The sequence below is a fragment of the Capra hircus genome, chromosome 8, assembly GCF_001704415.2.
Source record: "Capra hircus breed San Clemente chromosome 8, ASM170441v1, whole genome shotgun sequence".
Lineage (NCBI taxonomy): Eukaryota > Metazoa > Chordata > Mammalia > Artiodactyla > Bovidae > Capra > Capra hircus.
The window spans coordinates 63135638-63152380 of record NC_030815.1 but is presented as its reverse complement, the minus strand read 5'-3'; the positions used below and the strand labels follow the sequence as shown (position 1 = coordinate 63152380).

The window sequence follows — 16743 nt, the reverse complement described above, 5'->3', positions numbered from 1 at the left end:
ACATACGTGACTCATATCCTATTGGTTTAAATATTAAAGGAGCCCCTGGGCCAGTGGCCTAGACTTTTAGTCTAGACAGTTGGGCTTGACTTCAAAGGACAGGTTGGGTTTGGAAAATCAGAGATAATTGGAGCAGGGAAGAAAATGTTTTCTGGAAATAAGCACCCAGACTTTTCCATCCCTGTGTGAGGAGTACTATATCGCCTTAGACCTAAAATACTGTACTTCTAGAAAAGGAAGTATTTTGCTCAGGAAGCAATCATGACTTGAGCAAAGACACAGCCAGGTGGAGTGCTTGTGACAACATGGTTTGTCACAGTAGGGGCAGAGGAAACCCTGGAAATAACTTAAATGCCCAGTGGTTGGGCTTAGCTAAATCAACTCTGACACATCTTTCCAGTAGAATTGTTGGCAGCCACTAAAAATAGTTGTGATGGAAAAATATCTAATGGCATAGATTGTTTATAATATATTGCTTGGTGATTCAATTTCAAAAAGAGTGGGGCAGATAGGGGAGAAAGGGTGGGAGCAAATATCAGAGAGGCCTTCAGCGTGTCCTACCCTGGTGTGGGCCTCAATTTTCTGGGCCTAGAAGAACTGACTCCATCTACTTTCTCCTCCATGCCAGCCTCTGCTGAGTTGATCCCCACTGGTTGGAGTCTAGTTAACTGAGGGCATGTTATGCAATTTCATCTTGAATATGTATAATAAAAATTACCTAGAGTGTTACACACCCTAACACAGGGTATAGGCTAGCTTGAAAAAGTCTTTTGGAGGGCTAATGAGGTCTGGAGGGCTTAGGGTGTATAGCGTTAATTACTAATTGTGACTGATCAGCTCTTGTAGCCTCTTAGCGTACATGGATGAAGAGCACAGGATTTTGTATATGTGTATGTATGTATCTTATACATGCACGTATACATGTGTATATTATTACATGCCCACAGTATGTGATAAAACAGTGACCTAGATTCTCTCTTCAGCACACAGGATCTTTGGGAAGCCATATGTAGTGATAGCTAATCCCCATAACCACTGTCAATTCCCCTTCAGTAGTTTGGCAGGGTCCCTGCAGTATGTGCGGGCTCTACAGTGCTTTCTGAGATGTACAAAAAAATTCCCTGTTTGTCCTCAAATCTAGTCATCCTATCAACTAGCTTATAAAGAGCTGCCTCAGTAATCCATGTTTAATGGCCTTAGCCACTAGACAGCTGTCCTGGGAATTAAAGTCTCTTGTGAACAGAGTATCCTGAGGTTCTAAACTCCAGTGTAATGGAAGTGAGTCCTGTTTCCCCCACCCCACCCCTACAGGAATGAGATCTGGAGCAGATGTCCAGCTTGGCACCTCCTCCCTGGGCTCTTGCTTCCTACCTGTTTCTATGAGTAGCAGCAACCATGATAGCAGTGGGGTTCATCAGGCGTCCCCTCCATTGGATGGCCGTGGACCTCAGCTCGGGATGAGTTCTGTGCCTCAGCTCATCTGTGGGGTTGGGGGACGTTGTCTGACATGACCAGAGAAGGGCCTCTCAGATCTCTCAGGCTGCTTGTGATGCTGAAATAGTGTAAGACAAAAGGTTTTCAAAACAGGAACCAAAATTTACTAAATCCCCAAGGTACTGAATGTCCAGGGAGCAAGCCCTGCCTGTGAGGGAGATGTGATTAGTACTGTTTCATAGAGGAGGAAACCAGCGTTCAAGAGCCTGCGAGGCCTGCCCACATTCACACGGTGGGAAGGAAGGATGGGGCCAGGTTTCAGGCGCGCTGTCAGCCACCTCCAGTGCCCAGGTTCATTGTGCACCCCTGCCCAGCTCCCTCCGCGAAGTCCTTTGGACCCGAGTTTGCACTAGTGCACCAGCCATGTTTCTAGAGAAATGTCTCCAGGTGTCACCTCCATTCCCCCCTCCACTTGCCAGTCTCTGCTGACTCTGAAATCCCAAGTACTGCCTCTCTTCCCTCTCCCCTATGCCACTCATTTATTCTGGCTCTCACTTGTGCACTCAGCACATTATTCTTCCTGAATAACCTATGACCATGTTATTACTTATTAAGAGCTTCCATGCCCCCCTCCACTGCCTACAGGATACAGCCTGGCATTTTAGGGGTCCCACCCCCCACCCCAGGCTCTAACCTGCATTCCCAGCTGTTTCTCCTCAGCCTGTTCTTCACACGGAAGGGGTGCTAGCCGCTCTCTCCCATGGACATCATAATGTTTAACCTTAATGACAGTGCTCATGGGTTGTTTTTTTTTTTCTGTTATCTTTTCAATCATTTATTCATTTAATGAATCATTCTTGAGAACTTAACGCTGGGCCAGCTACTGTGTTGGGAGCTAGGGGTACAGCAGTGAGCCAGGTGAACAGAGACCCTTTAGAGAGCTTACAGTCTAGTGCACGGAGGTGGTCCATATGGACACAGTAAATGGATAAATTATTTAGTCGGTTAGAAGGCATGCTTGCTATTCAAACAGAAGAAGAAAAAAGAAACATGCAGGAGGGAGGAGGATTGGAAATGCCACCAGTGGAGGGGGAGGGGGGCAGGATGGCGAGAGGTGGCCTCACTGGGAAGGTAACAAATGCGAAAAGACTTGAAGGAAGTAAGAGAGCGAAACGTGCAATGACTGGGGTAAGAGTGATCCAGGCAACAGGCAGCCGGTGCAAGAGTCTAGGGGGAGCGTGTCTGGAGCACTTGGATCGGCGGGAGGGGAGCTTCTACTTCTGGTCAAGATAGATAATATCCAAGGACCTGGATAGACTCTCCTGCATTAAGCAGTTGGGCTTCCCAGATGGTGCTGGTGGTAAAGAACCCACCTGCCAGTGCAGGAGACATAGGAGACAGAGGTTCAGCCCCTGCGTGGAGAAGACCCCCTGGAGGAGGGCATGGCAAACCACTCCAGTATTCTTGCCTAGAGAATCCCATGGACAGCAGAGTCCATAGTGTCACCAAGAGTCGGACACAATTGAAGCAACTTAGCATGCATGCACACACGCTTAAGCAATGAAAATAACATTCAAATGACGTGAAACAATAGTTTTCTGACATTGGACTATAGATCACAGAGGAGAGTGACCTCTGCAAGAAGGGACACAAAGAGCACAACTTTTATGGTTGCCCAGCCTACTGCCTGGAGAGTTTCCAGGCCACAACATGGGGAGAGGGGGCAGGCAAACAGAGCCTGGTTGACGCTTCTCCACATTGAGGAGAGTTGAAAATTTTAATTTAGAGAGTCCAAGGAGGCTGGAATTTGCAGGCAGAGCAGTAAAGAGGAGAGAGCTGCACGGAGAGGGAGAGCAGCGGAGATCTACATGCTTTGCTTGCTTGTTTGATCAAAATTACTATTGAGTGCCATCTATTTAAAAAGAGTTTAAAGCAGCTCTCAATAATAGGCATACATACATCAAGGCCACTGAAACAGAAGTCAGGAATCTAAAGCTGTACAATGTAAAGACAAAATATATAGCAAAGACCTAGGCTAGCATTGTGAATTTAATTATGAATTTAAACAAGCTGGATGCCAAGTGATAAAGAGAACTGAACCTCATTTTCTTCATCTATAAAATGGAATTAATGATCTCTGCCCAGCCTACCCCAGGGAGGGGCCATGAAGATCATCAAAGCTATGGGTGAGACTGTTTCATTCAGGACTGTTTCATTCTGGTGCAAGTAATTGAAAGCCGTACTTAACCGAAGACAGCTGTGAGGTTTAGGATGCGGCATCGTCATTTCTCCATCTCTGGCTCTGCTTTCTCTGCTCCATCCTCAGCCTCTGCCCAGTTGCTTCTTCTTCCCATTATCACAGCACCAAGTCGGGGGGTGGTGGGGGTGGAGAAGCCCATTTCCCCAAAAGTGCCAGCAAAATCCCTGGAGATCCCTCTTAGCCTTGATTGGCTATCCTGGGTCATGTGCCCATCCCTGAACCAGTCACTGTAGCTAGAGGATAGGCTGTGCTGATTGGCTTGGGCTAAGTCATGTGAATAAACTCCAGGAGTTTGTGTGCTGCAGGCCATGTGGTTACAAAGAGTCAGACACGACTGAGCGACTGAACTGAACTGAAGTCATGCGATCCAGCCCTGCATAGAGTCAGCTTCACAAAACTTCAAGACTGAGAGTAGAGTCTAGAAGATCGCTCTGTTGGTTTTTCTCTCTTTTTCTTTGCTCCCACGGACCCATTTTCTACCATTCTCTGTGCCCTGAGAGGCTGATTTCTTTATCACGCAGGATCTCTTGTCCTTGGGCTTCCGGTTGAATTCGGTCAGTGGAGAACATAGGCAGGAGATTGGAGGGCGGGAGGAGCAAGAGGGGTCAGGGTGCAGCCCCTCTACCACCATCACCACTTTGGGGCTGCGTCTCCTAAAATAGTTGTGCCTTTCCCTCCAGGGCTGAGTCTTCTCTGTGTCCCCTGATCTTACGAAGCTCCACCGACACTCTTTCTTTGCCTTCAAATAACAGCTCATGCCTTTGCTAGTGTGCAGGCACATAAGCTTCCCTTGTCTGCTCCTTTAATCTGCCCCTTGCTCTGTAAGTGATCCTTAATAAAGTCCCTTTTGAACCATCCAGGGTGAATTGTTTCCTCCTATGACCCTGTATTTATTATCTATTACTTCATACCAAATTATCCCAAAATGTAGTTGCCTGAAGCAACAATAAACTTTTATTATCTCACACAGTTTCTGTGAGTCAGGAATTCAGGAGTGACTTAGCTGGAAGGTTCCAGCCTGGGTCTTTTATGCCTCCTCCTTGAAGCCTTCACAGGCCTTCCTTGAGTGAGTAAGCTAAAGCAGCTGAGGCTGGGACTACAGCCCATTTAGGGCAGAACTGTACTGGGGCAGGAGGGAAAGTAGGAGGTTTCAGAGTTCTGCAGCCCTGAGCTCACACCCCAGGTCTGCGTCTCACAGCTGTGGCCCAGGACATGTGACTCACCTGACTGAGCCTCGTTTTCCTTATCCAAGAAATGGGAAGATGGCAATATCCCCAGGCCTGTGGACCACCTGGTTCGCCCAAACTTGGATCCATTTAATACCAGAGCAGACCATACTTAGCCTAACAAGTGGGACCAGAGCCCAGGAATATGTTTGTTCACTACAGAGTCCCTAGAGCCCAGCAGGCCTGGCCCAAGGGAGAAAGGCCCCCAGTAGATGAGTGAATGGGTGACTGAATGAACAACATTCAAATGAACATACCACAGACCTCTTTGACTCCAGCTGGCTTCTAGTGCCCTTAAGACAAAGTCTGGGTTCTGTTTTGTTTTGTTTAACCTCCCTCGGGTACAGGGAACTGGCCCAACTCTGTTTCATTTCTTCATTCACTTTTTCATTCCTTTTTATCCCCATTCTCTACTGCCACCCTCCTTTCTCCACAACAGGCATTCTAATAAATCTAAGTGTACCTTTTTTTTTGTATGTAGTTTTGCAAAATGTGTATTGTTGTGTGTGTGTTTAATTTATGTAAGTGGTATTGTGTTATATGTTTTCCTCTTACTTTTTTGTTAAGTCATATGCATCCATTCATTTTGCTCGTTGTGTATATCTAATTTGTTGCTGATGTCTCTCCCCACACAGACACATGCAAGCACACACACACAAACACACACACACTGTAGCGTGTGTAATTAGCACTCTTCTGAGTCCCCTATGAGAACTTCTCGAGGCTCTGTCCCAAGAGTGGAATTCTGGGTCAGAGGGTGTGTGGACACTTAATTGGACTAAGCAGTGACAGATGCTGCTCAGAATATCTGCTCCTATGACATCCTACCAGTGACACACTAGGTCATTGTCAAGTCCTCACTAATACTTGCATGATCGTATTTCTAATTTTTGCCATTTCATTTGTATAAAATGACATCCATTTAATTTTTATTTCTAATGATATTGAGCCGCCTTTCATGTGCCTCTTTGCTCTGGGTTTCCTCTTTTGTAAATTGCTTGTTTGTGCTTTGCCCATTTTTCTGATGGATTTGCTGCTTGTATGTAGTGTTAATTTTCAGGAGCTGTGTCCAATCTGGATGTTAATATCATCTTTATTGTAGACCTTACAAAATCTTCCATTCTGTCATCTGCCTATTATTGATTTTGTTCAGGGGCCTTTGTCTAACAGAAACACTCAATTCTGATATAATCAAATTAATCAAATTTTTTACCTTATCATTTGTCCTTTTGAAGTTTTTTTGTTTGAGAAGTTTTTCCTTGCCCTTAGGCTTTGAAGATATTCTCCTACATTTTCTTCTAATCAAGATTCCTGTCTTTATCAAGTTTGTTCCTTCTGTAAGGGGAATTCTTAGCCCAGCTTTCAGATATAAATTTTATCTCTTTATATAATAGGAAAGATCACAACCAAATCAAGTGGAAGATCCCAGGCTAGAGCCTCAGCAGCCTACCTCGCAGCCCCACACCCTTTCTGAAACACTGGTCCTTGAGTCACCAAGTCCTGACCGTTTTTCCTTTACTATTTCTCCAATCTGTGCCCTTATTTCTGCTTGGTTACCTCCTGTAGCCCGAGCCCCTGGCGGTCTGCCTGGACTGCTGCAGTACCAGCTGCCTCATTTGAACTCTGTCTCTGGCCCCCAGGCCAGTCTGCAGCCCACCTGGCTTAAAGTGAAGATGCCAACGGATTGCAAACTGCACGTCTCAGACTTTCAGGTCGACTGGTCAGCAGTTTGGTTTTCCTTGTGGAGACTAATCTATTTAACAAAAATAGAACATACAGTAAAGCGAAATTAAATATTCCTAATCATGGGGATGCTTGCATCTGCAAATGACCAGGAAAGAAGGGAGGTTCAGGGTGGGGGCAAAAAGCTTAGAGGAGGCTCTGTGATTCTTGGATTTAGAGCTGCACGGCCACTCACCCAGAAACCCGGGCAAGGACCCCACTCGCTGGCCCCGCCAGATCCCCGCTCCAGCTGTGCTGATGAGGAGTGGCACCACCGAATCAAAAAGCCTTTCCTCACTTCTCCGCTTTCCTCACGCCTCACATCCCAGCCACTGCTAGGCCCCGAGGAGTCCACCTCCTTCCCGACTCTTCTCTGTCTGTGTCACCCTCATCTCTCACTTGGAGTCCACGTCAGCTGCTAACTGACTTCCTTGTCTCCAGTCTTGCCATCATAACCATCCATTTTCCACACAGCAGCCAAAGCAGTTTTCCTTTTTTTTTTTCCCTTTATAGAGATATAACTGACACATAGGAATGATATATATTCAAGGGGTACAATCTGATGATTTGATGTATGACTACATTGTAAAATGATCACCACAATCAAGGTACTTAACACAGCCATCACATCACAGATTTACCTTTTTCTTATCTTTATTTTTTCTTCTCTTTTTTAGTCATGAGAACACTTAAGACCTACCCCTCTAGCAAGTGTCAAGTGTACAGTACAGTATTATCGGTGTCTTCTCCCAATTTCCACTCACTCTAGGGTTGGCTATTGGCAGAGCTGACAAGGAGGCTGGGAGACATGGCCTGCAGAGTCCCAGGTCCAGCCACACAGAGCCCAGTGAACCAGGGCAGCTTGGATGCTGAGAAACAATAGTAGTAATGGGACAGCCCCTCCCCTAGCTCTTCCCACTCTGATTTGAAGCCCGCCCCCTGCCCTGCTTTAAGAAGAGATTCTCGTCCATCCCTTGAGCCAGTAACAACTAGGCATTTTGAATTTCTCTTCAGTTTCATATTCCTGAGAAGACTGACCAGGCCACTGTGCTGGAACCAGCTCCTGCAGGCTGCCTAGAGCCAGTTGTTAATGGTTGATCGCTTGAAATCTGCCTTGGTGGGAATATTTACACTATGGAAATTGGCAAACACTACAGATCAGCCCCCACCCCAAAAAGCCAGTTTAACAGTTACCAACACATTCTTGACTCCTTCTTCTACCTACCTCCTATTCCACTCTTCCTCCTTCCCCCTAGCCCGAGGCTGCTTGGGACTCACTCTCACCCCCACAAAGGGCTAATTTTCTGATCAGTGACTAGTTTTTGAAACGAAGGCAGGGTGGTATGTGGTTAGAAGATTGAGCTTGAAGTTAAGCATGTGTAGGGTGAGTCTCAGTTCTGCTGCCTCTAGATGTGACCCTAGGCAACCTTCCTCTCAGGCCCTCAGTTTTCTTATCCTTAAAATGGAGATGATGATAATATTACATAGTTCATTCCATTGAGGTTGTTGTTGAGAATTAATTAATAAAGGAGAACCCCAGGAAAAAAATCTTAGATAACATACACAAGTATTTTAGTAGAGCTAAAAATAAGTTAAAGATTGTTATCACTGCATGTTCTGCAGAGAAAAACCTGAGAACAGAGATGAAAAGAGACTTGCCCAACTTCCCTCTCTGGAAAATGGCAGAGCACAGCCCAAATCTACCTCTCAGACCCCTTGTTCATTGCTCTTTCCATTCTTCTAAGTTGAGGGGGAAATGTGCTTATGCTTGCACAGATCCTTGGCTTTTATTCAGGAAAACTCTAAGCTGTCAGTAAAACTTAATCTATTCCAAGAGGGAGTATTATTTTGTTGGTGATGATGTTGCTATTTTTATCTGTAAAAAATGTGCCTCCTTATAATAGCCTTTCAATAAAGTTTTCCTGTTGTTAAAATAATGCATGCTCATTAGAGGATATCGGAAAATATTGAAAAGTAAAAGGACAAAAAAGGCATAATCCCACAACTCAGGAACAGCCAATCAACCTTGAATATTCATTGGAAGGATTGATGCTGAAGCTCCAACACTTTGGCCACCTGATGTGAAGACCTGACTCATTGGAAGAGACCCTAATGCTGGGAAAGATTGAGGGCAAAAGGAGAAGGGGGCGGCAGAGAATGAATCTGAGCAAACTCTGGGAGATAGTGAAGGTCAGGGAAGCCTGGCGTGCTGCAGTCCATAGGGCCACAAATAGCTGGACATAGCTTAGCGACTGGACAACAACCACCTTGACCACTCCGCTCCATGCTCTTCTTCCCCTCAGCTCCACTGGCTCTGTTTCGGCTCCTCCCACTTCCCAATCTCTTTCCTGCCTCGGGATGTTTGTACTTGCAGTTCCTCTTCCCAGGGGGAAACTCTCCCCTCACTCTGAGCTAACTCCTTCAGGTCTCAATGCAAATGCCATCTCTCTAGAAGTCCTCCTTGATCCCCAGTCTAATTGGGGTCTTGCAGTTCTTTCTTGTACTACCCTGTTCTTTTCCTTTATATCACTTACAGTAGTTTGTAATTATGTATTTATCAGTATATTTATTGTTTAATGTCTGTAGCTCCCACCAGACTGCAAGCTCCATGCACTCTAGGGCCACATGAACTTTGCTACTCTTTATCCAGTGCCTGCCTGGCACAACTTTGACATATAGGTGCTCAACAGTGCTGACTGATTGAATGCGTGTATCATAATATTTCATCATGTGTCTGTCTCACTTTGGTGTTTCCTTATTTCTTGGATATCTTGTTAATATCTGATAGTTTGCTATTCTAAATAAGCTTGACTCTTGTATCATTACAGGAAGAAAAGAGAGTTGGTCCCACATCTCTGGGGCCATCCAGCCAGCCATCTTCTTCTCTTGATCTCCATTGTTCTCCACTTCACTAAACCCTGCCTTAGACCACCACTCCCTCTGTGGCTGGACACCACTTTAACCCTATGGGCCATCTGATCACGATCCTTCAGAAGGATGCCCCTGCATTTAATGGCACCAGCAGAAGGATGGCAGTGGACAGGGCACACTTCCCATCCTGCCCCTCCTTTTAGTTCACTGCAAACCAGCTGCTGAAGACTCAATGGATACATCAAATTTTCCTCAAGACTTAAGTCTATCAAAAGCATTTTTATGTAAGAAGATATCTTAAATAGTATGCAAAATATCCCTTATCTTATAGCCCAAGGGACATGCAAGGAAAAAAGGAGTATTTTTCACCTTTGCAAAACATGTGGGTAGATATACCCAGTTTCTCGGTATTTCTCTTTTATGCCCTGTCATCCCCTGGGAAACAGAAAACACCTTCTTCAAGCCTACATGATGAGGAGCTCTACTCTTTAAGGAAAATCTGACCAGCAGTATAACCCTCAAATTTTCTCAAAGTCCTTGTTATTCATTTGAGACCAGTGTTGTCCTAGGTAAAGGGCTGGCAGCAGAACAGCCTACAGTGGTCTTGACTCATCCACACAGACAGTGATGGGCTGGCCAGGGTCCCCCAGCACCCTTCAGCTTCCATCTCCTTAGAGATTTTGCTGTCTGTGTGGCATGTCAGGGCAGATCTTGTTTCCCCACAGCATAAATCAAACACTCAGCTGATCATGTTTGCTCACACCTCCCAAAGACAAACACAACTGCCCGGAGACAAGAGTGCAGTTAGAGCCGTATTAAAGACAACGTCTTCCCTAAATGCAGTGTGTCCGGCTGAGACTGTGTCCCTCAGTGGGCCCAGAGTTCCGTGAGATTAGGCTGAGCCAAGCAAGTCTTCCCTCTCTGTAGCCTTCAACTCCAGCCCGACGTCAGATAATTTTCCAGGCAGGGTGTCCCTGCCCTTTAATGTAAAATTGAAAGAGATAGAAAAAATTTTCCAATGTAGGGCTTGGCCTGTGCAATTCATAAACTGTTGTTGGAATAAACTTCATTCATGCTTAGTGGTGAAACGTTAAAGATGAACAGTGAAAACAGAATTAATTTTTCTAAGAGGGCGCCACTGAATCCTACTGACTGCTGGAATCCTTAGTGTGCATTTTACTCTCTGCTGATTTTTCTGGGGATTCTCAACTGACATCATGGTGGAATTTTGCAAACTCAGATTATCTGGAGGATTATGAGTTAATCTCTGTGTGCGGCAATTCTGGGTTTTGCTTTTTTCATAATTGTCTTCTTTAGCTCTCACAGACAATCCCGAGAAGTATTTTTCTTCCTATTTTTCAAGTAGGAGAATTCGTGTTCAGAAACATTCAATGACTGTTCAAGGTCACACTGGTGGCTAATTTACTCTTGTCTGGTGAATGCAGAAACTAAAGTCTTTTTTCTGTATGTTTTCCTATGTGTTCTGAAGATTCCTCGAAAAAAGAAAATTCAGCTTTACGTGTCCCAATTCAACCTGAACTGTTTGGATCAGCTTTTATGAAACAGATTGCTGTCTTTGACATGAGCAACATCTCTTTCAGGAAGAAGAAAATTCCTTATAAACTATCCACTTGGGGTTTTACCTCCATTATTTTATTTGCATTCCAAATCAGCTCTGTGGTCATTCTTATAAGCTCCTTTGGAAGTTAGAATCCGTTATCAATCAGCATGCAGTCAAGAAAGCAGAAAGCACTTCAGGCATTTCAGAGGGAGATTTAATACGGGGAACTTTTTACAACTTTGTTGGAAGGGATGGAGGAGCAAGTCAGGTAGGCACTGTCACCAGAGATAAGTATTTACAGAAAATGACCAGGCCCCTTGGGCTGCAGGAGCAGTAAGTGGACTGGTTGATGTTGCCGCTGCCTCTGACGTGCCTGAAGTACTTTCTGTTTTCTTGGATGCATGCTGATTGGTAATGGATTCCAACATCCACGGAGCCTTTAAGTGGCCACAGAGCAGACGGGAAATGCAGATAAAATAATGGAGACCCCAGCACTCTGGCCTCTGAGGCTCCTGCCCCTGCAATTTCTGTTGCCGCTGGGACCCCAGCACTGCTACTGAGCAGTTAGCCGGAGCCCTGCTACACACACTAACAGTGCGGAGCTGCTGGGGCCCTGGACGCCTACAGTCACTCAGCTCCTGCTGCTGCAACCAAAGAAGGAAAAAAATTAAAAACGCTTTTCCCTGCTGCACACTTTCTAACCCCCTGTGAATGCTTCTCATTAGCAGAACCTAAATAGACACCAGCTGGCAGGGGCTTCTGGGAAGTGTGGTTTCTGGGCTGTGGGCCCCTGTGACACAGAGGAGGACATAGTAGAGCTAGTGTGGACTGGGAGCCGACAGATTCCAGCCCCCACCCCAGCCGAAGCTACCGAACACCATCGCTTTGGAATGTAATGCGTCACGTGGTTTGGTCTCAGGTCGATGGAATGATCCTCTGTTATAGCCTGGACCGCACGCAACAAAAGCTTAAGGAGAGTCTTAACATTTCTGTGTACATAAAGAATACGCGTGTGGGGAGAAGAGCAGAAAATAATCCCTGATCAAGCTAGGATTTTAGAAACCAAAGCCAGCCCGGCTTCCCTGGCTAAGATGCCAGGCCACCGTGAAACCAGAGTCTGTCTAGTTGCCATGCGGACTTGACTCAGAACCCATCGCCTCTGTTCCCACCGGTTATCGCTCAGGCTCCTTTGGTTTGTGAAAAAGAGATTGTTCCAGTGACCTCTGATGGCAGATGTTACCCATGAAACAGACTCTGAGACAGAGATTCACATATAGGAGGTTTATCAGGGAGGCTCTCAGGACAAAACCAAAGAAGGGAAGCAGAATCAAGGAGAGGGATGAGCTGAGTTGGGTGCAGCGCAGTCCCGGCCTCAGTCACCCCTGGGGGACCTCTGGAGCCCACGGTCCTTCACAGCTGCCCTGAGCAAGGCTACTCAAACCGCTGTGTGCCTTCACTTTGACCAGTGGATGTAGGCTGCCCTCAGGGAGGGACTTAACCTTAATCGTCACCCTTCGAGCAACCCAGCAGCAGCCAAGATGCTAGGGAAATATGTCTGTATCCTGGGGACATCTGGTCACACACTGCGGTGCTCACCACATCCCCTCCCAGAGGACAGAAGTAGAAGGGAAGTGTCTGCTGCCTGGCTACAGTGCGTAGGCACCTTGGCGATGCACTCTGGACTAGTCAGAGGGAGAGTGTGACCACCATCATAGTCTAAGTCACTGTCACTTCACACCTGGATGACCAGATGCCTGAGCCTCCCTCCCATGTCTCTTCTCCCACTTTCTCTCCAAGAACCAGAGCAATCGTCTCAAATCTTAAATCAGATTATATTACTTCTTTGTTTAGGCTCCCCACCCCTATGGCTGTTCATTGCACTCAGCATCCCCTCCAGAGCCCAGTTGGGGCCCCCAGACTCTGCCTACCTTACCTTGCTCCCCCTGCTGGCCCTTTCTGATCCTTCCCACCTGAGGGCCTCTGCCTTGGCCCTTCCCTTTGCCTGGAGTAGCTGCCTCTTGCCGTGCAGGCCTCAGCTCTTATGTCCCCTCTTCAATGAGGTCTTCCCTGGAAGTGTATTAGTCGCTTAGTCATGTCTGACTCTTTGCGACCCCATGGACTATAGCCTGCCAGGCTCCTCTGTCCATGGCATTCTCTGGCAAGCATACTGGAGTGGATAACCATTCCCTTCTCTAGGGGATCTTCTTGACCCAGGGATCAAACCCAGGTCTCCTGCACTGCAGGCAGATTCTTTACCAACTGAGCCACCAGACTCACTCCACCACCCAGGTACTGCCTTTTGATTTCCTTCACAGCACTCTTCAGTAACTGATGAGACCTCATTCATTTATTGGTGAACATGTTTCGCCTGTCTGTCCTAATCATACGTAAAGGTCTCTGAGAGCAGAAATCAGCACGTAAAAAAGGACTCGGCCTGGAGCAGGTAAATATTTGTGGAATGTCGTGAGTTGAGCACCTGCTCACATGGAGGACATCCATCAGGCGGAATTTCATGAACATCAGCTGACTGGCTTGTGGCCTTCCTCATTCATGTCCAGTCTTACCCAGGTGGGCTTGGCTGGGACGGTGATCCCCATCCAGTCAGCCATGGTCAAGTTTGCAGGGTTGGCATCAACTGTCAAACCCAGCAGATGCCATAGTTATGACCTTAGGAGAGAATTGCATATTGAATCTTCCTCAGAAGGGGGCTTGGCGAGCTTCACCGCCCTTCTCTGGTGCAGACGCTCGACATAGCCACTTACCCACCCACATGGCCACGTTACTCACAGTTACCACAGTCACAGAGCTCTCTCCCTTTGATTGAACACACAGTGGCCCATGTAGTTTGGGAGCTCAGTCACTTAGGGGCTGATATTTCTGAGCTGTGGCTTAGGGCCCGACAGTTTACCCCTTTGCCAGCTGAAATCATGTGATGTTGAAAATGTCTTCCCAAAGGTTGGAAAGCATCTTGGTGCTCGAAATCTTTTTTTATTTCAGCTCTCTGCTATTAAGTGTGTTCAGATAAAAATTACTAGTGCCATTTACTGAATGCCTGTTGAAGACCAGGAGCTGTGCTAGGTCCATAACTCAGGTGCTCAGGGGCTTGCCCGAGGGGGCCCTGAACCCAGCTTTGAGATACTCAGACGCTGGCCTCCTTCCACTGCATTACCTGAAAAATTGAGATAGGAGGAGCTCCTGTTTCCAAACATAGTTACTGTGAGAAAAATAAAATATGACAGACCTTACTTCCAACATGAACTAATTAGTTTTATCTAAAAAGTAAAGGAGAAAGGAAAAAAAGGAAAAAAAACAAAAGTGAAAGGAAATTCTTTCTCACTCCCGTCCTGTATTCCACTCCAGTATTATTCCATCCACACATTGAATACCTTTCGATATACTTTTTCATTTAATAAAGATAATTCAGAATTTGTCCACATTTTATATCCAGAGCTCTTTGGAGTTCTTCAAAGCTTGGCAGAAGATGGGTGAATTAGTTAGATGTCCGCCTTTGCCAAACAAAGAAATGTCCTGTGAACAAGATCTGCATCTTTTCCACCCTTGCAAAGTGGTTTATTTGCATAAAAGTGATCCTTTGGAAGATGTTCTCTGTTTTTCAATCATCCCTAGAAATAAAATCACAGCTCCTGTCTCACCTTGCGCTGAAGTGTTTTCACACTCCAGGGAATTGCTTACCGTCACCTGAATATAGAATTCGGTGGGTGTTAGTTTCAAACTGATACTACTCACAGCTGTCTTCAGGATTTCAAAGAGATGTCAAAGTAGCCTTAGAACATGTCTCTCATTGCGACAACAGGTTGAGTGATTCTCTTTGTGCCAAAAGCTTCAGGGCCTCAGACTTTGGATTTCCACCATGGGAAGACATGTACTTTCTGTCACTTTCTCTTGAGAATTGCATAGAATCCATGGTATCGTCTGTGCTGTTCCCTGATGATGCAAGCTCATAACTGTGCTCGTAAAGCTGTGTACCTTTAAGATAATTCATTTTCTTAATTTCACATTAATGGAAAGAATGGAAGAGATTTATTTCTGGATCAGAAACAATATGCTGTGGTAAAGTTGTGCAGGCCTTAAAATCAAACTCGGGTTTGAATCCAACAGCCTCACTTGCAATGACCTTGGCATAACCTCCTTCAATCTCAGTTTCTTGATCTGTAAAATTAGAATCATACCCCTTTCCACTCAAGCGTGTCATAAACACTCATTGATATAACCTGTGTCCGTTTCCTTGCAGGGTTGCAGAATTTTAGGTGGACCGTAAATAGACAGAGACCACACCCTCTCTTTATGTTCCTGGCTTATTTAGCCCAGGATATGGAAGCCGGGTATCAGCCAGCAAGGCAGATGCAGCAGATGACTCTTGTCTTTAGCTCCTGGGGTCCCTAATGAGGGGTGCTCAGCTGCCTGTGACACTAGTCAGGTCTCACTGGCTCAAGAAGCTTAATTTTGTGCTGCCCCATAGCCCAGTTATAATTGGGGCTGACATCACCACTCACGAAGAACTTATAGAAACATTCTCTGTCCTTAATAAGAAATACAGGCCTGACCCTGGATTCCTGTATCCCTTCTGACCCTTCAGATAAACAGCCTCAGCAAAGACCCGCATCTTTATGGGTGGGGCATGGGAGCAGAGCCAGGGCCAGGCTCCAAGGGCTTCGTCTCTTCCTCCATCTTTCCAACCACCCTGGAAGACCTTGTCCTGGGATAACACAGGGCACATGGCTGTTTAATAAATAGTCATGATGATAATGATGGTGCATGTCTTGGCCTTAATATACATGTGTTGGTTTCATTATTTTGTGCTCCTCGTATTATCCAGATAAAGTCACAACCATTCTAAAAACAATTAGTTTAATTTTGCATCTGTGGTTCCTCAGGAGTCTGCTCTTTCTCCAGTAATAATTGCATTCTACAATTAATGAATTTCAGCTGAGATCACTAGTGTTTGGGCTAATATGGCATTTCTTCTTTGTTCTTGTTTGTTTTGTTTTTAGGGTCAAGTTGTATTCCGGAACGGGGAGAGAATGGGGACCATTAAATTTACTCAATTTCAAGGTAGGCTTTTTTGATGCTTATTCTTTCTAGTTGATGAATTCTATATTCAGAGATGTTGTGTTTATGTAATAAAATATGTCAGAAGAAATGAAAGTACAATGTTCCAGATAAGAGAAGGCAAAGTCAATAGAAAATACTCTGTGAAAACATTAGTTTCAACTTATTTAGAATATTTTTTCTCAACTGCATAATTTCTCAGGGCTATTCAGCCTTTCCACATGACTCAGGCGCATGAATGTATGGGGAGTGGCAGTTAAGTCAGTGCCAGTATGCTGAGGAATCTGGCATTGTGTTAGCTTTTGATTACAGAGATTTTCAAACAGACTCTAAAGTTGAGATAATAGCACAGTGAACCTCATGTACTCATCACCCAGCTTCAACTGCTTTCTCTGTTTTGCCAGTCTTGGTTTATCTTGACTCGCGCCATCCCCCACCCCCATTTTTTGCTATAATATTTTAAAACAGCTCCCAGACATTATCTCATTTCAATCTATAAATATCACAGTATGCATTTCTACTAGATAAGGACTTTTTAAAACATTACCACAATACTGTTATTGTACCTTAAGCATTTAACAGGTTTTAATATGCTTATT

General features: G+C 45.4%; 1 protein-coding gene across 2 annotated transcripts in view; it reads left to right on the top strand.

The window, feature by feature from the left end:
• GABBR2 (gamma-aminobutyric acid type B receptor subunit 2) overlaps positions 1-16743 on the top strand; it is a 372146-nt gene that overhangs the window by 256944 nt on the left and 98459 nt on the right. For both annotated transcript variants that reach the window (XM_005683953.3, XM_018052222.1), the window contains exon 8: positions 16087-16147. In XM_005683953.3, the coding sequence (XP_005684010.3) occupies positions 16087-16147 (61 nt within the window). The remainder of the gene's footprint in view (positions 1-16086; positions 16148-16743) is intronic.